We start from the raw sequence: 20775 nt of genomic DNA, 5'->3' as shown, positions 1-20775 counted from the left end.
TAGCATACGACCCTAAGCAAGAAGTATTGGAATAATTCCTAAGAAACCTGGAAAAATAATTCCATTTTGATCTGATATTGATTGTTTCTTCATCTAGTCCTTCGCTAACCTTTCATTACATTTGTCTTAAAAATCTCATTCTCTTGTTTCTTGTTTTTTACTTTAGCATTATGAAGAATTGCATGATTTCATATTCAGTATGTTCACAAAGAAAGTTATTCAATCAAGAATCAACGGAACGTATCCTAAGACTGATTCACAGAATACAGAAACCTATATCAACTCTCAAAATTACAAAACATTGTCAATGGAAGAAACAGTCGATTGCTCAGATCTTCTACTAAATATATCACTTATTCAAGTAAAATCTCCTTATGTCGGCTTTCTACGTTGTTTATCAACACTTCTTGGAAGACATGTTCCATATATATCTGTTCACAACCAACTAATAGTGTAAGTAATATTATAAGGAGCTAAATATCTTAATAATATGATTTATCTTTGCATTAGTTGAGGAATAGAATATCCCGGATGTAGATTATAGTTTGGAATACTTGTATATATTTCACATACATATTTAGAAAAATGATTGTAGTAGTTCAATACATATAATTTGTACTACACGTCATTGATAACTTTAAAGTAATCCACATGAATGCATAGAATTTTATCTTAATGACTCATAGGTATAGTGTATTAACACAGATTATATGTACATATGTTCATAATTCCATATATTTAATTTCATTTTGTATGCAGAATCACGTGGCTTGTATATCCAAGTGTGAGCTTTCAAGGGCATCTATAAGTGCGATCAAGTGATGTAGCTGAATGAAAGTTAACTGTTCATGTAATTAGATTTTAGGTGTACGATTAGGTCCTTCCGAAAATGAATCCCAAACCCCTGAAACTCAATATATTTACCAACGTCTGGAGGAAAAAAATAAAAGTATGAAAAAATTATAAGTTGAATAGCAATTTCGGGTGCAGTCTAATGCATTGGATAGGGAATTCTCGAAATATTACCGAATACCATGAATTTTTAACGAGTGTCCTGAATAACATCAGTTTATAAACCTGGAAAACAACAACAGCAGTTACATAACATTAAAGCTAAAGCATACAACATCCAGAGAACTAATTATCTGTTTAGTACTGCACTTAGCCAATGAAAAAACGATAGAGGAATACTTTTGATTATCACTCAGCTGTAGAAGGCTGATCATGCTGAACGAGGTTCAAAATGTTAACGTAGTATTTCCAAGTAACAAGTCTCAACCTTGAAGCTACTAGATTAACTGATAAATTCTTGTTCATATAATGATGAACATAAATATTTCTGACTTATTTTCTCTTTTGTTTTCTTTTTAAATAGAGATCGCTGTGATATAGAATACGAAGGAGTACCACAGGATTGTCCTGATAATCCTATACCTAAAGAAATTTTGGAAAAGGTTATTTAAAAGATTTTTGTAATTTATAATTCTCCAATATCATGAGGACATTAGAAACAAAAGTATAGGCCACCCACTTCATGTCAACTCAGAGGTCTAAAGTTATTCTTTTTTCTACAAGGTCTAGGGACTGTGATTTTGACCCCTCGCCTGGGTCAGGGGCCCACACTAGTGGGGAGTACCATGATAAAGACAGCATAGATACCTGTCCTTCCTGGGTCTTAGTCATTGTCCAGTTAAAGTCAGTCCTTGATGTGGAAGGTATTCATTTGCTTTGTTATGAGAGTCGTAGACTTTCACTACTTTTTTTCTTTCTTCCAATAGAAACGTTTCACTAAAATAGCGCTGTAAAAATGATGCTTTTGTTATCCGACATCTGAAATGGTAAACAGGTTTAAATTACGCTAACAGGTGGAACGTTTTAGAGAATGATAAACTAATAGTAGTCAGTGGGAACTCTGTAAGAAAAATAGAGATACAGAAAATAAGAAAATGATTACATTAAAAAAGTATAACACCAAAGATTAGTCAAAATGACTTAATGTCCATCTAATATTATTCATGAATAAAGAAAAACAATAGAGAAAATTAATGCTAGAGTTAAGAATTAGAGTTAAAGTAAGGAAAGAACCTTTGCAACTGGATAATTTTCAGTCCGAAAGCAAATCCCTCTACCAATAAGCATCAGTTGACCAAGCATTGAGAAAATAGGACCACTGACCAGCTATTTCTTTTTGGTTTAGGAGCCATTACAACCGAACACTCAAGACCCCATGTGTAAATGAGAACAAGATCTTAGTTCTTTAGATTATATCAGATCTCACCTAAGTCAACAGCAATCAAGTCTCCAGTAGTTCCTAAATGGAGTTCTTCAGATAAATTCACTTGTGCATGACCTCTTTAGTGAAAATCTGCGGAGTGCTTCCAACTAAAATGAAACAGATATTTATACAACACTTTGTGGCTCCCCAGCCAATACTGACTTCCGGTGGAAATTACTTTAAGATTGATCAGCATTCCCAAACACACAAAATTGTTTCAAAACAATGGCGTTTTTTTAACCAAAAACAAGGAATTGAATACCTTGTTGAGTTGAGTTCACTTTTTTACAATAAAATTAACTAGGGGAGACAAACAAACTATGTATCTTTATTCATGACATTTTCCATATTAAAAATTGACGTAGTACTCCTGTTTGTTGTATTTTTGGTGGCAAATAACAAAAAGTTGACATATGACTTTTTCGCTAAAATATATACAAAAGACTTCTGTAATGGAAGCCTTTGCAAGAATACTTCAACTCCCTATTAGTAGAAAACACAATTATCCGAAATTATACTAAGTAGCACATCAAACTTTGTTACAAAATTCAAACCCTCAACTAAAACATTAGAAGAAAATTTTGATCTTACTTATATAAATGAATAGTAGTGTGAAATGTTTTTATTAAATAAGAAAGATTGGTTCAGCGAAGTTTCTTTTCGGCGAATTCATTTTCAATGCTGTACAACCGCAAATATGTATGCTTATTTCTCAGGATGACGATAATTACAGTAATAGTGATGATAAACATCTGTTAACAGCAAGGTAGAATAAACAAAGGTACAAAAAAAATTTATTCAGGGAAACTAATAACACTTTTATTGTTAAAAGCTTGAATATATATCATGAAAATAAACAGGGAAATTATAATTGGGGACGCATGGCTCAGCATGATAAGATAAAATGTTAAAACTAAGATGAAATTTAATCAGGAGAGTCACAGAAACATAAATAAATCAGTTGTTGGTAGAAGGTCTATAGAGAAAATGGAAGGGGAGGATGGCTTCAATGGAAGAAAAGTATGAAGAAAAGAAGCGAAAGAAAATTATGAGACATTAAGACCATAATAGAAGAAGAGATTGCACCTATCTCTTTTGGACACATAATTCTGGTTTTCCCGGATATATGGCTATTACTTTATCAATGTTAAGAAGACGCAATATAACCGCCCTTGGCAGCCTTCTACTTACCTTGTAGATGACTTTGAACTCAGAGTCCGCTTTGATTGGGTGACCAGTGTTCACAAGGTGTTCGAGTATTAAGCTTCTTACTGAACCGTTTCTGTCTATTTTCAGCCACTCTAGGTAATGTTCTTGAATTCTGTTGGATAAAGTACGCATCGAACAACCTATATGCCTGGCTTCACATGAGAACTTCAGTTTATAACTTATCTAGAGGAAGAATAAAAATGTAGATACGGCTAGTGCCATTTCATACAGATATTCATCATTGTTATAAGGCGTATTCTTTTCTTCCTCACCAAAAACTGAGTTATCTAGAGGCAAGTAATTCGTCACTTACTAGAGAAAAATATCAGTAAATTTCTATTTGAATTTGAATTTAATTGAATATTCTAAACAATTTGTATAGTTGTGAACACCTCTTAATCAGAAAATATATGTAATTATGAATATTGTCACCAAAACGAAGAAACTATATCGTACCACTTATATCTTTCTGCGTACTGCATTCCAAAACACAGCATGTTTGTACAAATAAGGTCAAGTGTCATTAATTAAGTTCCCTCATGTTTTCCATATTACAACAAACATATAAAAAGAAACTGGTATCACACTGCTTTATTGAGTAAAGTAGTATTTCTGAGAAGTCCCACACTAAAGTGAAACGGCCGTTCAGCGCTCTCAGATGTTCCATGATGGTCTAGCATCAAGTGACTCATTAACTCAATTAATAAATTGCTATAATATCCACAAAAACCCCTTTCTGATAGTAGTAATGTTCACAATTTTCTAATAAAATATTATATATATTCAGTAGTTTTATGTCCATTGTACATGAAGAAATCACCTAATCCTTTAGTAAATACTTTTATTCACATGAATTAGTACTTGGATATTCAAACCACTTTGCTTAATCTTTTGGAAGATAGCTTTCATTGGCAACTGATTTTAACTTAAACTTTTCAATATTGAACACTCATGATAACATAAAAGATCAGAACCAGTAAGTTCAAAAATATAATCCTTTCTGTATTATTATTATTACTGACTTCAAAATTTATGAAATTGCCTCTGCGACTTATCAAAAAACTTTTAATCTCATTCTTTAAATATAGATTTTAAGCTTTGGTCTAGTTAATACAAACCAGTGTCGAACTATTCATGATGATCTGGAAACGTTTCAAGTTTTGGATGCGTCTGAACCAGGGAATTCCCTTATATCAGTAAGTATATCAAAAGACGAGATTCAAATTGTCTATATAACCCATATATCATTAACATATACTGAATTATTTTATTCAATTTTTCACCTAATTCAGTAAGTGTCTATTTTTGTAAAGAAATCTGGCAATGATAAATAAACGTAGATGATTGTGCGAACATAAAAATTATCAATTAGGCTGAGTAAACTTATTTCCGGATACTTTAGGATTTGAAATAATTTTTTTTGATGGGCTGACATTTTCTAAAGAACCGTTGGAATGGATCGTTTAATGGCTATCGTATGTTAGTGTAAAACTCCTCATCCGTATGAGCCTAAGATGCCACAGTGAAAATAAAGTTTTTTTCAGTCATCTAATTCAGAAATAATCCTGTGACCACGAACGGACCATTAGAAGTTCAAGTGGTAAACTATGGGCTGTGTAATCATTCATGTAAAATGTGAGAATAAATCATCGATGACACTAGATAGAATTTCCTCTCTATCATGAATCGACTGAAGTCAGAAATGGTAACTAACGGATTTCAACTCACTGACTCATCTGTAACGTGCCAGCTGCAAGAAAGGTAGATTCATGAGGTGCGTAATCCTAAAGAGTCAGTCCCAAGCAAAGGTAAAATCTTAACCCAATGCTTGCTGTTCATAAATGGTTTTTCAACTGATATCAAGGGTTGCGCAAGACCATGGATCAACGAAATGGCCGTCCAGTGCTTCAAGATTCTTAATGGTGGTCTGGCTTAGATCGACTGATAGGTTCAACCATTGATATCAATTTGTGATTTTGAAAAACCCATTCAAATTATATAATTACATAAGTTTTTGAATATACATAACTTTTTTAAACATCCATAAACTAAAAATTATTCAGTTAATTAAGTAGGCTGTGGTAGTTTAGATAAGAAGCATTAATTATGGATAGAGAAATGTCAACTGGGGGTAACGCATGATGACTGGAATTAAAATGAGAATTTAGCTTTTACAGAAACCAACGCACTACGTGGAAAGTACGCCCGTTGTTGGGTTGAATATAGCAGGCGAATAATTCTTTTCTAATTCTAGCTACCATCCTTACATAATTAAATAAATGAAATTTACCTGTTCAGTATTTCAGTTCTAAACAAATGGAAATGTATGTCAACCTTCTAGACCCTTGAGTTTCAACCCTCATGATGAAGGATCACAAACCAATTCTAATTACTTAGTCTCCAGTTTTTAAAAATCATATAGTTTGCAAATTATCAATTTGGTAATCTAACATGTATATAAAATGAACATGAAATAGGATGATGATAAACTCCACTTTCTCTCGCAAACCTGACCTTACACCTAGCAACCAACTAAAATGAAGCGGGAATTATTACTTACACTACCGTAATCCATGATGAAGGGCATGTTTTGTTCTCTATCGTTTTTACTGGCTTACATCAAAAATATAAAGTTTTCTACGACGAAAATACTACCCTATCATGGTACGGACATGTCCAGTGTAGCGCACTCAGTCAGGATGGGAGAAAAATCACAACATAACAAAAGAAGTACCTCGAATTAATTCTATAATAGAAATTACACTGAAATATCTATAATTGAGCATATACATAAACGTAAACATAACGGTAATTACTGACTACAATGCACTTAGATGACTTCACAACATGGAATTCATCCCCATCCCCATATTAACTTGTTTCCTTAAAATGAAATGCATTTTTCGTAATTTAATTATTGTGACTAACAAACTAATTGATTATTAAATGGACACCCTGATTATTACCGATAAGTAAACTAACTAACTGATTAGAGATGAACAGCATCCAATACTTTTTGAATTACAACACTATCAATCACGTGAAAATCAACGAAAATAAAAAATAAAAAACATCAAACGGAACAAAGTAAAATAAACAATATAAGTACTTTTAAAATCAAAACAAGTTAAATCTTTAATGCTACCCAGGGTAGATACAAATATTAACACAGAATATTGTTCGCTAAGGTAGTGGTTCATAGTTCAGTACTTTATTGGCTGACAAATGCATTAAATAAATCATGGAGAAATATATTAAAATGAACAGTAAAGATATGAGTAAATAGGTAAAAATAAATATGGTAATAACTACTCTAGCCAATATAGCACTCCTCATAAACTTATTTTCTACTATTGTGTACAACTTAATGTTTAGCTTTAACAGTTTCCAGTCGATGAATTTGTTACTTATGGACAACGTTACAAAGATAACTAAATCAAAAGCGATAGCCAGTTTTATATTATGAGATTATTATTATTATTATTACTGAATAAGAAAAAGAGAATTCAGCGAAGAAAATTTTCTTTTCGACGAAATCATTTACTTAAGCTGTACATTCGTATTGTTAGTTATATGGAAAATGTATGTCTATAGAAGGATAGAAAGGATTGTATCACAAAAAATGGATTCGACAATAAATAACAAATGAGGTTAACGTACTAATCAAGGGGTAAGGAGAATGTAAGACAGTCACTAGTTCTATACAGGAGCATTTAATCAATTTTAGCTTTAAATGTCAACTCATTATTCACTGAGCTATTGAGTTCATAGGATCACTAACCCGTTCAACGAAATGAAGTTATATATACGTAAGGGTTTGAGTTTTCTCGTTGTTGATCCTCTATTATCGTATGTGCAACCTGAGGAGGTTACTTATATATTGCCTTTAAACATAAGTTTTAGTAAGGTCCCAATAGTGATTGATCAAATTCAGTCTTTAATATCAACAAGAAGAGAAATCAGTCCCTTACATACATATAATGGCAAGTATAAAGTATAAGCATAAATACTATCATTTAATGAGGTATTTCTGTGAAAAATCCTAGATTTCATTCTTTTTGTGATGATAAGTGCGCATTACTGAAGAATTTCAATCTAAAAATGAAACAACTTTCTATAACCCCTTGGCTATCAACTCTTCTGTACTTGATATCAGTCTGTGAATATTTTTCTTGATAAATTTGTTTTAATGCTACATATCTTATGCTGTTCTGTTATTATCGCATGATTATTTTTATATAATCACAGGACAAACTTCAAGATATATTTACGAGTCTTGAAAGTAATGGTCAATCATCAACACTCAAGAATTTATTACATAATATACATTTTCAAAATTTATTGATCAGTTCATTAACACAATTCAAAGGAATAGCACCGTTTTCAGAGCCATGGATAACAGCATTACAAACTTACTTTAATAATTCATTTTAATTATAGAAAAGATGAAACAATTTAAAGGACATCAATGGCAAGACAAATTATCAACAACTTTCTGAACCAATATTGAAAAGCATGAGTTTTTTTTCTAATCTTCACATGTTATTTTCACTTTATTTATTATGGCAAATTATTTCAATAAGAAGTTGTGCTACATTTTCGGATTATCAAGGACAATTTTTGCTATTGTCACCATTATTCTACTATATACGCTCTCGTTTCTCTAAAGCATTGTAGTAAACTTTTTTTGAATTTCAAAACAAATACAAATATGGTGACGATTTTCTAAACAGATATATTACAATATATCACAAACTGATTTCAGTTGAAAGTGTGAACTGTTGGGTTCCGACTCTATGGTCTAGAGGTATTATGACTAACACGAGAACTGAATTAGTGGGCGCTTTTTCATTTTCAATGGTCCTCCATATGAGGTCAACTTATGACCAAAGTTAACTCTAGAATTTTGAATGATTATATTATTAAAATCTTGATATTCAGGTGTAATGTGATAGTTCAACCTGTTTTCCCTCCTCCGTACAGCGATCATAATTGACTGTGATCGGACTTAATCGTTAACACCTGACTATGTAGTCTAATGAGCAGTACTGTAATATCCTAAATGATGAGGAATGCCCTTAAATATTGATAAAAACACACGAAATCTAGTTAGCCACAAAAAATAAAATGGTATGTCATAAATCTGACTGCTGTAATCGGGGCAAACAAAAACATCTTGGTAAGGTAAAAATTTTCTTATACATATTCAAAATAATATGAGTTGAGAAAAATACTTCTTCCACCAAGCTGTTCATCATGGTTCTACACTAATATGTATGTTTTTCGATTAACAAGAAAGTAACTCCCAGTCAATTGGTAGTCTGCTAATTAGCAACTTTATAAACTCGGAAGTGTTTATGAATGATTAAAGAAGTAATTCAAAGGTGAAGGTCAGAGGAATAATTATAATATTCAGAATTTCTATTAATAAATGAATCGAAACATGTATTTATGAAAATGACAGATAATAAATTGTAAGAGATATATTTTTTGTTAGGAAGTTCTCTATGAACAATAACTGCTTACGAATTAGAAGGCAAATATTAATGCTAATTACTTACTTACTTACTTACTTACTTACTTACTTACTTACTTACTTACTTACTTACTTACTTACTTACGCCTGTTACTCCCAATGGAGCATAGGCCGCTGACCAGCATTCTCCAACCCACTCTGTCCTGGGCCTTCTTTTCTAGTTCCATCCAATTCTTGTTCATTTTTCTCATGTCTATCTCCATTTCTCGGCGTAATGTGTTCTTTGGTCTTAATCTTTTCCTTTCACCTTCAGGATTCCATGTGAGAGCTTGTCTTGTGACGCAGTTGGGTGCTTTCCTCAATGTGTGTCCTATCCACTTCCAGCGCTTCTTCCTGATTTCTTCCTCCGCTGGAATCTGGTTTGTTCTCTCCCACAGTACGCTGTTGCTAATAGTGTCCGGCAAATGGATCTGAAGTATTTCGCGTAGACAATTGTTAATAAACACCTGTATTTTCTGGATGATGGCTTTCATAGTTCTCCAGGTTTCTGCCCCATACAGTAGAACTGTCTTGACATTTGTATTGAAAATCCTGACCTTGGTGTTGGTTGACAGTTGCTTTGAGTTCCAGATGTTCCTCAGTTGTAAATATGCTGCTCTTGCTTTGCCGATCCGCGCCTTCACATCTGCATCAGATCCACCCTGTTCATCAATGATGCTGCCCAAATACGTAAAGGTTTTTACATCTTCCAAATCTTCTCCGTCAATTGTGATTGGATTGGTGCATTCTGTGTTGTATCGGAGAATCCTGCTTTTCCCTTTGTGTATATTGAGACCTATTGCTGCTGAGGCTGCTGCCACACTGTTTGTCTTCTCCTGCATCTGTTGTTGCGTTTGGGATAGAAGGGCCAGATCGTCTGCGAAGTCTAGATCATCCAACTGCATCTTAGATGTCCATTGTATCCCGCGTTTTCCTTCAGACGTTGACGTCTTCATGATCCAGTCGATCACCAGGAGAAAGAGAAAGGGTGAGAGTAAGCAACCTTGCCTAACACCGGTCTTCACTTTGAACGACTTTGTCAACTGTCCTCCATGCACGATTTTGCAGTGTAATCCATCATATGAGTTCTGTATGATATTGACTATCTTCTGAGGCACGCCGTAGTGTCGAAGAAGTTTCCATAGTGTTGTTCTGTCCACGCTATCAAATGCCTTTTTGTAGTCAATGAAGTTGATGTAGAGTGATGAATTCCATTCAATTGATTGTTCCACAATGATCCGTAGAGTTGCGATTTGGTCTATACACGATCTATCCTTACGGAATCCTGCCTGTTGGTCACGAAGTTGGGCGTCTACGCAGTCCTTCATCCTGTTTAACAATACCCTGTTGAAGACTTTTCCCGGTATTGAGAGAAGAGTGATGCCCCTGTAGTTATCACACTTGCTGAGATCGCCTTTCTTCGGTATTTTGATCAGAAGTCCTTCTTTCCAGTCTGTTGGTACTTGTTCCTCATCCCAAATCTTATTGAAGAGAATGTGGAGTATCCTTGCAGTTGCCGCTACGTCTGCTTTTAGTGCCTCTGCTGGGATGTTGTCCGGTCCTGCTGCTTTGCCACTCTTGATTTGTCTGATGGCCATGCTAATTTCTTCAATTGTTGATGGGCCAACATCGATTGGGAGGTCCGTGTGTGCTGCTTCGATGTTGGGTGGGTTCAGTGGAGCTGGTCGATTCAAGAGTTCTTTGAAGTGTTCTACCCACCTGTTTTGTTGCTCTTCAATGTTGGTGATTAACTTGCCTTCTTTGCTTTTCACTGGTCGTTCTGGTTTGCGGCAATTTCCAGAGAGTTTCTTTGTCGTGTCATACAATTGTCTCATGTTTCCTTCTCTTGCAGCCTTTTCCGCCGTCGTTGCTAAACCTTCCACATATTTACGTTTGTCGGTTCTGATGCTCCTCTTCACTTGTTTGTTTATTTCCGTGTATTCAGCTTGTGCCTTGGCTTTTTCTGCTCTTGTTCGGCTGGTATTGATCGCTGTCTTCTTGTTCCTCCTTTCTTGAATCTTATCCAGTGTACCAACAATGATCCATTCCTTGTGGTGGTGCTTCTTGTGACCCAGGACCTCATGACATGTTGAAGTGATTGCCTCTTTGATCCCCTTCCAGTTACTCTCCACAGTAGTTCCTTCTCCATTGAGTAGATCATGAAAGGCCTGGAACTTGTTGCTGAGGTCTATCTTGAATTTGTTGAGTTTGTTAGTATCCTGGAGAAAGGCCGTATTGAACTTTTGTGATACTGTCTGCCCCGTTGTCCAGTGCTTCTCGAGTTTCAGTTTCATCTTGGCGACCAGTAAGTGATGATCTGATGCTATATCAGCTCCTCTCTTGGTTCTCACGTCCTCTATAGTCCTCCTGAACGTTTTGTTGATGCAAATATGGTCGATTTGGTTTTGTGTAGAGTGATCCGGTGAAGTCCATGTGGTTTTGTGAATGCGTTTATGTGGGAATATGGTGCCGCCTATGACCAGCTTATTGAAGGCACATAGATTTGCAAATCTCTCACCATTTTCGTTTCTTTCTCCCAGTCCGTGTCGTCCCATAGTGTCTTCACATCCAGTGTTGTCCGTTCCAACCTTGGCGTTGAAATCTCCCATCAGAATCGTCAGGTCCTTTGTTGGGCACTTCTCGACTATTGACTGCAGCCTATTGTAGAATTGATCTTTAGCGTCTTCATTGTAGTCGTTGGTAGGCGCATAGCATTGGATGATGTTCATTGAAATGCCCTCTTTCTTTGTTTTAAACGAGGCTTTGATGATCCTTGGTCCATGAGATTCCCATCCTATAAGCGCATTTTGCGCTTGTTTGGACAGCATCAATGCAACTCCTTGTGTATGTGGTGCATTTTCTTCTTCATGGCCGGAGTATAACAGGAGCTCTCCTGTAGTTAGTCGTTGTTGTCCAACTTGTGTCCAATGTGTTTCACTGATCCCAAGTACCTCTAGGTTGTATCTTCTCATTTCTGCAGCAATCTGGAAGGCTCTTCCGGTGTCCCACATTGTACGAACACTCCATGTACCTAAATAAATGGTCGCTCTGGTTGTCAGAAGGGGCATCGACCTCGTAACTTCCGAAGGGATTCGGCTTTCATCATGAGGCGTCATAATTCTTCTAAATGAAGATCTTCTGACTCCCAGGGCAGAGTTTAAAAGGTTTGAATAATTTTTTCTGGTTAGCGTTTTTTTAGCGAGTTAGTTTTCTACGGGATGGGGACGCTAACCCCATGCCCAACCCTCCTCCTTTATCCGGGCTTGGGACCGGCAGTAGCCCCCGGAGGGACTCCAGGCGGAGTTATTAATGCTAATTACGTTACAGTAAAGATACAACAGGCACGATCTGCTAAATAGAAAAGCAAGGGAATTCAAGTTGTTTTTAACTAGCTATAGTCTATTAAATAGTGTTAGATGAAGATGTAAGCTATGCAAATATTCAAAGTTATAATGGTGGTTGTCCATATTTTTTTGGATACAGAGATTCAGATTGCTAAGATGGATACCGGTGGCTTTTACTGCCTATAATAAACATATTAAGACAAACTATAACGGATAACTCGGTTTTATTCAAGCAGACCTAATGTCTTTTATCATTTAGGTAAAAGGTATTGACCGCTGTTGGTTATTCTTTCCCAATTGGTGGAGGATAATGTTCAGAAATCCTACAAGAGACTTTGTTTGTTGTGCAAGCAATATGACTAGAAACATAAGAGCAGTTGAACTGGTAAATGTACATCATCGAGGCAAATTCAGGTAGTTTATCTCTAGTTAAATAGATCGGGCAATTATAGAAAGTGATATAAGGGTTAGCGATAGCAAATTTCTACAAAACCACTTTTACACACCATACTGTTATTTCACTGCCAGTATCATTTTTGAACTCTGGTTTCAAGAACAAAGATTTATTTAAAAACTGTCTTTTGTTGGTCAATCCATACACTTATTTATAAGATTACTAAATTCACTTAGCCCTATTTGGATACTTTTGCACTCACATTTTGCACCTAATTAATACATTTTTCACACACAATTGTATGAATGAACAATATTCTTTTCAATAATTTCTCATCAGGTTCTATAATTATAAATCCAAATTAATAATCCATAAAATTGGCCAGATTTAAGGCAGAGAACATCATTTGGAAATTGTAATATGGGAATTGAGAATTGTTGTTTGTTATATAAAATCATTTCAGATCGTTAATGTTGGGGCTGTTTAATATAAAGTGTTAACTTGAATCAGTTTATAAGCGAAATGAAATTGTGCGATAAATGATCAAAATAAATATGGTCAACATGGGGTGAGAGAGAAAATAATGGAATGAAAATCGGAAATTACGCAATATGTAGAATAATATGAATTAGGTCAGATATAGTAGATTTAGGGGTGGATATTGAATAAATTCCTCAAAAGGTTATCATGTGTAATAACAATAATAATAACAATGATAAAGGTGAGAATCACAGTGGTAAAGATAATAGTAATATCACAGGTTGAAATCATGAGTCAATTGAAGCTAGACCACCATGGAAAACCTGGAAGCGCTGGACGGCCGTTTCGTCCTAGTATGGGACTCCTCAGTAGTGCGCATCCACGATCCCGCACCCCGTGGGATTCGAACTCAGGACCTACTGGTTTCGCGCCGTTACGAGTGGAGTTCAACCAGGTCTGTTGTGAGATATTAGCTCACTGAAGACAATGGTGTACGGTGGCGCAACTTTGTGGATTGGTTGGAGTTAGACATTAACACCGCTGGATGCCGGCTCAGTGGTCTAGTAGTTAAGTGCTCGCGCGCGAAACCAGTGGGTCCTGGGTTCGAATCTCGCGGGGTGCAGGATCGTGGGTGCGCACTGCTGAGGAGTCCTATACTAGGACGAAACGGCCGTCCAGTGCTTCCAGGTTTTCCATAGTGGTCTAGCATCAATTGACTCATGATTTCAACCTGTGAAATTTCTAGAAATCTCCACAAAACCCATTCTGATAATAATAGTAATAGTAATAAGATAAGTTTGGGACATAAAATGAACATTAATCAGATTACGTCACCATAATATAAAATTAATTATTAACTAGTTGGCCCCAAAGTTGGCCAGGGTAAAAGGAGTGGTTGAACATACTCCTTTTGGATGCAAAGCTTTGGCTTTTTTATCCGAATAGCAATTGCTTCAGCCGTCTGTAGGATTCGCAGTCTGACGGAATTAGATAGACTGTTGTTAACACGATAGATTATTGCAAAAGATTGCTCCATGTTGGCTGTACATCCTGTTTGAACTAGATGGTCTGAGATGGAGCTGTTAACAGTTTTGACTAAACCTTTGCTTAACCAGACGGGGAGGTGCTCACGAGCTCGAATGTACAAATCCCTAGAACATCTACCAATATAACTTGCTCCACAGGAGCAGTTGAATCGATAGATACAGAAGGAGGTGGCTAGTCTAGGTAATTTATCTTTCAACCTCGGAGTGATTATTGGTCGTCTGGAGAACATTAGCTGTAGTTTACCCGCATTAAAAGTCCTTTGAATTGATCTGCTTAACTTAAGTCTTAGCATTTTTAACAGTCTTTTACTCAGTTATAGAAAACCCAGTATTTAAGTAGAATAATTTAATTATGTTCCTAAATGTAGTGGACAGTTGATAGTGTCTTTGCTCAAAGAACAATATTGCATCGTTCACACGTTTATAGTGCTCTCTTATGGAAATTTAGAAGTTTATACTTGATAATATAACTGTTAGCAATGTGTTTTATATTTGTTTCGCAAACTATAGAAAATCAAAAGTTATTGGGACCTTTTACATTCATTAAGGATTGCAAAGTTACATGACACAATATTAATCGTTTAATTCAATGTGTTTTATACAATATGGAGTTCTCAGCACTTAAAGTAAGCGAAAAAATCTTATCCATGATTCGTAGGATCATTCCCAATAAGTAAGTTGGGTATCGAACCCAAGTTCATCCAACTAAACGCTATCAAAGAGTGACAGTCACTTAATTTATAATAGAAATTATCCAGGAATAAAAAATAAAACACTACAACACACGAACCTCGTACGAATTTCAGTTTATGATTTCTAGCTCCTAAAAAAGACTGTGTAGCCGATTCAGGATCATCTGCTAAAACTTCATGGACACACGTACTCTTTTCTAAGTTGACTACATCTGGTACTGTAAAGAAAATTTTCCACCACATACGTGTAGTAGATGGCTTATTATTACTGAGTTGAAAAGCGTAATTTTATATCTCCCTCCAAGATTTATAAAACCTTTATATCTAACTTATTCTACCTCTTATCAACTAAGTTTGGAACTCTGACCCAAATTGTCACACTTCACATTAACACAGAGAGGAAATTAGTGAAATTGAAGTGAATGAACAACAATGTCGATAATTTATTAATTGTAAGGATTTATATTTGCTTGCAACTTACACTCAAGATTGGTTTTAATGGGTTCCCATAGATATTTTTTTCCCAGAACAGATTCATCAACTTTACCTACAGTTAGAAGTTTATTATATTTTGCGCAGTCCAATACGTCCTATTTTAAACTTGGCAACTGTATGTATCTGAATACCAGTTGATAATCCAATGAGCACTGGGTTCGAGTGCCCGCGTAAACAATGGACAGATTATAAATAGAACAAAAGAAGCTTCCGAAATTTCGTCGGTAACCATTATTTAAAATGTCTATGGGAGTATAGGACAAAACGTAGGAAATGTAGTTTAAAAGCAACAAATAAAATCGATAAAAAAAGAGTATGGAATAATATTATAACTTAAAATTGAAAGGGAAGATAAAGAATAAATACATCTGCTCAACTGTGAATTATTTTAAACCATATTACCTTAAATTTCAAAATCAGGAGCAAGATTGTCTCGCTGATAAATGTTAAAGGTTAACTAACCGCACATCTCATTATGGATTGATATCAAAAGGAGTGCTACTGAAAACTGGCCACAATCAAACATTTAATTTGTCCTACCTCTGACCTTTTCAATAACAAGCACATACACCCCTCTCAATGATCATGGTCAGAACTATTAGACCTTAAGCCAACCGCATAACGTTTGGATCACCGAATTAAAATAGTATGATTCACATTTTCAACTTCAGTCAGTTCACGGAAAAGTTATCGATACTAAGCGATGATATCGCTGTCCAAAACTCCATACTTTTTAGTAATTCTCTAAGGTTGATCACAGACTGAAACTTCCGTTAAATTAAATTCATCTCCATAAGTCTTTTATCTTGTAGTATTTACTGAATATTTTCTTATCAACATCTATTTATCTTTTTGTACGGAAGAACGACAACAGGAAAGAAAAAAAACAAAAGGAAAACCTAAGACAAATAAATCAGAGAAACAAAAACCTCAAATTCAGCAATAAACTGGAAAAACAAGATAATCTAGCCAATCATCTTGTTTGTTAACGTCTATAAATGGTAATGAAATTAATCATAGATCTTCATGTAATGGCTGTTGTTCTACTACTGCTGACAAATGCTTTTTCCGGTAATTTTCTAGTTATGCCGCTGCTGCATGGACATATATATATATATATATATATATATATATATACTTGGATTGTCTGTCATTAATTAAGTGCAACAAAGATGAACAAGACACACATTACTCATTTACTGTCCTCTGTGTTTATTGGTTCTTGGGTTAAACACCCTACCTACCAATAGATTAGTACAACATCAAATTATCACATTTTAAAAGAGTAGACAATTGCACCACTAAATTTTAAACTAAAATATATCTTCTTTGTCTAATTTACCCTGGAGTATTTAAGCTTAAAATTGTAGAGAGAAAACAACAAAACAAACCACAATCTAGGTAGAATATTGTCAGTTCATAGTATGTTTTGAACTTTATTTATTTGTTTAAATTAATCACTGGCACAAAATACCCAGTTTAATTCAATATACAGTTGTAGGTCATTTGTTTATTCTGTTTGTTCTGAGTGTTTTTCTCGTTTCTAAGAAAACTTTAGTGAAAAATCACAAATTTATAACCTACTACTTATGTGTCTCTCAGAAAAATAAAGTGGAATTCCTTACGGCTTGTCGAACTGAAATGAGAAAATTCTTTTCTTTAAGTGAACAGATTCTTCAATGTAATCTTTGAAAAGTTACAAGTTTTACGTATAGTTTGTGCTTCATTCCTTTACTTTGAAATGACATGGTAAGTATAAAGGAAGGATAAAAGTATAATTGTAACAAAGTGTACTTCTCATTGAACAATAAATGACTCACTGTAATATTTAGTTTCCTAAAGGTTATCAAAAATATAAGATATACTCTTAATAGTTATACACATGACTTGCTGAAGAACTTTTCTTTACACTTCAACTAGTAAATAATTATAAGATCCAGCTTAAGAACTTATTGATAAAACACTTTATTACCTTCTGTCGGGTTTTTACTTGGTGGTTTTAACAGTTATAAAATACCTTTCTTAAGTTAATTTATTCATGGTTTATCCTCTTTCATCGTTTGAGCTTTTAGGGACTGATTTCCTACAAAGAGATTCATTTATTAACTTAGAATACACAGATAACATAGTCCTTTTTGTTGATACAATGGACAAAATGTAGATTTTTCTGATCACCTTAGCTTTAAGACTAATCCTCATCAACGCCTCAACTAGTATTATAAAGTGAAGCAGTTAAACGCGTCGACCACTTCACTTATCTTTAAAGTGTATTTTTTACTAGGATTCAGAGATCTCGGCTGGTTTTCTCGAAAGTGTGCCACTTGTTAACAGGATATTCGTTTTTTTTCTACTTTATGGACGTAAAACTTGTATGGCAAGCAAGGATCTAGTCAACTGGAGAGAGATTGATATATATATTGGATTTGCTCTATGGAATATAATCAGATCTTAATAAAGGGTAATTATATAACCCAGTAAATCAGTTATATTTGTTAGTGATATCCGTTTAACTTTATAATATTGTAAGTGCCGATTCTCATAGTCAGTTGTTAATTGAGTGATGTTAAGTAATACTCGGCTCAATTTATGCAAATCTGACATTTAATAAATGAATCAATTAAAATTTAGATGTCATTTTAGTTTATTTTTGGTGTCAAATCAATTTTCATCTACCATCCGATTTACTGTTTTCCTATTAAAGCACCAAGGTTTCAGTAGATACAACAAAACGTAGCCTTCTAAAATGTATTCATCCATTTGGATAAATAGAGTTTTGGCATTCTAACTGGTGTCATTTCCTGATGAAAACCCAAAATCTAATTCCTAACCGTAATCATCAACTGTAAATTATAATTCCAATTCCTCACATTGGTTTATAACCCTCATCTGGTCCTGGTTGTTAAGTGGACACCCTCAAGGTCAGTCTAGCGTCGCTCAAATGTCGTCCATAAATTATAGTCTCACCTATTTATTGCATGAAATTGACTTGAAACATTGTAAAATAAAGTCCATTATATTAGTATGGTTATTCATTATCTTTTCTCGATTATTGTTAATCGGCTAACTTAAAATAACTTTGATACAACATACTCGCGAGACAAGCATTTTGGCATTTATAAAATTAAAACATCTTCAGAATTCTACGAATTTATGACAATTCATGGTTTTAATTTAATAATACTAAATAATCAGTTATACTTTACCTACTTCAGATGAAAATATTAGACGAACTTATTTACATTAACTGGTTTTACCAATTTTCACAATTAACAGTTTTTGATATTATCGTGAACATTTGTCGATTAAAAGAACAACTTTGTTCGTAGGGCGTTCTCAGACATGAATTGTTTAGTTATAAAACTCTCTAGATCTTTCTAGATAACAATATAAGCATTAAAGGACGAAAGAACGTGTGAATAGTGACAACACTATTACGAACGATGACGTTCATTATTATTATTATTATTATTATTAAGTTTTGGAGGACATGTGGGAATTCTTCCTCAGAATGGAAGAGCAAAATACTGTGCGAATGTATGTTAGTTAGAATGAACATTTAATAAACTATGTGTTTAGTGAACAAACAACCAACAAATATAAAGATCATTGAATGTTCACTGACAGAAGCATTATTTAACTACTTAATTCCTCAAATAAATAGTAAAAAACAGTAATAATAAAATATCCAATATTAACTACATCGCACTATTATATTCAACAGATTTTCTTCAGCTGTTATCAGATATAACACTAAGATCATTGTGTATGTGAGCTTTATTCAACTGTAATCATAGATAAGAACTTACCTTAGATCTTTAAATAAATTTTAGTAAATCACGATTTTCGGTTAGCGGAAAATATAACAGAAACTGAAACAACCATGTCAAGTCATTTAATAATGTTCTTAGAGCAATAGTTTACTACAATTAAACCAGACCAATCATACTGATTCTGACAATAGGAATGTTAGTTAGGAAAAGATCTTTAAAAACATGTAAAAAGTGAGTGACATTAAACCTGTGGAAGAAACGTTACCATAGAGCCATTTGGGTTATCACTGTCCTACTGTAGGGCTGTGATATTTTTACAAGTTGATTACTAATTGCCAATCAATGTCAGATTGCTTAGTCTTGATTCCCCAATCCCTCAATCGTAACATCTCCAAACTGGTTTTAATTTAACGCATCATCTATATTGCAATTTATCTTAAGTGTCTGAAGGAAATCGGTAAGAAATCTTTATCATTGTAGATAAATCATGCTGACTGATAGACGAAACAAACCTTTCTGAATATTCACCACCTGACACTGAACAACATTCACTTCAATGTTCATTCGGTCTAATGATCATATTACACTACAACTGATAGAGTTAAACAATTATTACGGACTACTGAGTATAATATTATTATTCAGTGAGAAGAAAATTCAATTTATCTAGAAAGATCTGTTTGCCAATTCAAACTGAATCATTATTTTAAGCATAACTCTAAATTGAGGAGAATTTATTATTTATTATTAAACTAGGAATGTTTATAAAGATATCTCTGTTATATCCTATTGAAGAGTAAATTACGGGCAACTTCTGTGAACTATTAGGGGACTAATATATATACATATTGTCGAAAATGAGATGACGATAATTAAACTCAGCCTAGAAACAAAACATGAAATCCAAAACTGTTTTATCATTACTAATGATTTGAATGATATAAAAATTGAATTCGTCATATAACGGAAAACGCTACAATAAATTAGTTAATTGTTCTGTTCACTTTAAAATATGACCCATAAAACTACAGTGATCAGATAGTTACTAACTTGTAAGAGCTCATATTTTAATGCTTTTGACATTAAACGTTGTATTTAACCAGTCTCTGCCAGCATACGTGCATCTTGGACAAATTCCCTTGATGCTGCTTTTATTTGCAAGATTTTGGTCTGTTCCACAATCCATTTACGATTCATACTTCCCAGTAAAATCTGATCATTTCCAATCTTAACTAACAAATGAGTAGTTTAAACCATTACACATAATCAATACACTTCGTTGGTAAGATATTTGTCAATAAACTAAAGCCATTCACAAGCACATCAAATAGTTTTTGTTTCCATCAAGCTTTCACTGTATCTTATGCCTTTGATTTCTTTTACTTTAATATGTTCTGTTGATGTTCTATTGTTGCCAGTTAACAGTTATGTTATGATAGACACGACCTTTACCTTTTGCACAATTTATGCATTGATGACCGTTAAATATCAAATGAACTAAGATCTCGTATCATTTTCTCGTGCATACACACGTAAAAATATACTGACAGTCAAA

General features: G+C 34.1%; 1 protein-coding gene across 2 annotated transcripts in view; it reads left to right on the top strand.

Annotated features, from left to right (window-relative positions):
- SPEF2_1 (Sperm flagellar protein 2) overlaps positions 1-8234 on the top strand; it is a 58171-nt gene extending 49937 nt beyond the window's left edge. For both annotated transcript variants that reach the window (XM_051208619.1, XM_051208620.1), the window contains 4 exons: positions 167-453; positions 1376-1454; positions 4573-4680; positions 7733-8234. In XM_051208619.1, coding sequence (XP_051070764.1) covers positions 167-453; positions 1376-1454; positions 4573-4680; positions 7733-7918 — 660 coding nt within the window. In that variant the 3' untranslated portion in view covers positions 7919-8234. The remainder of the gene's footprint in view (positions 1-166; positions 454-1375; positions 1455-4572; positions 4681-7732) is intronic.
- Positions 8235-20775: the final 12541 nt, after the last annotated feature.

Source organism: Schistosoma haematobium, chromosome ZW, assembly GCF_000699445.3.
Source record: "Schistosoma haematobium chromosome ZW, whole genome shotgun sequence".
NCBI lineage: Eukaryota > Metazoa > Platyhelminthes > Trematoda > Strigeidida > Schistosomatidae > Schistosoma > Schistosoma haematobium.
This window is presented reverse-complemented; position numbering and strand designations above follow the sequence as displayed.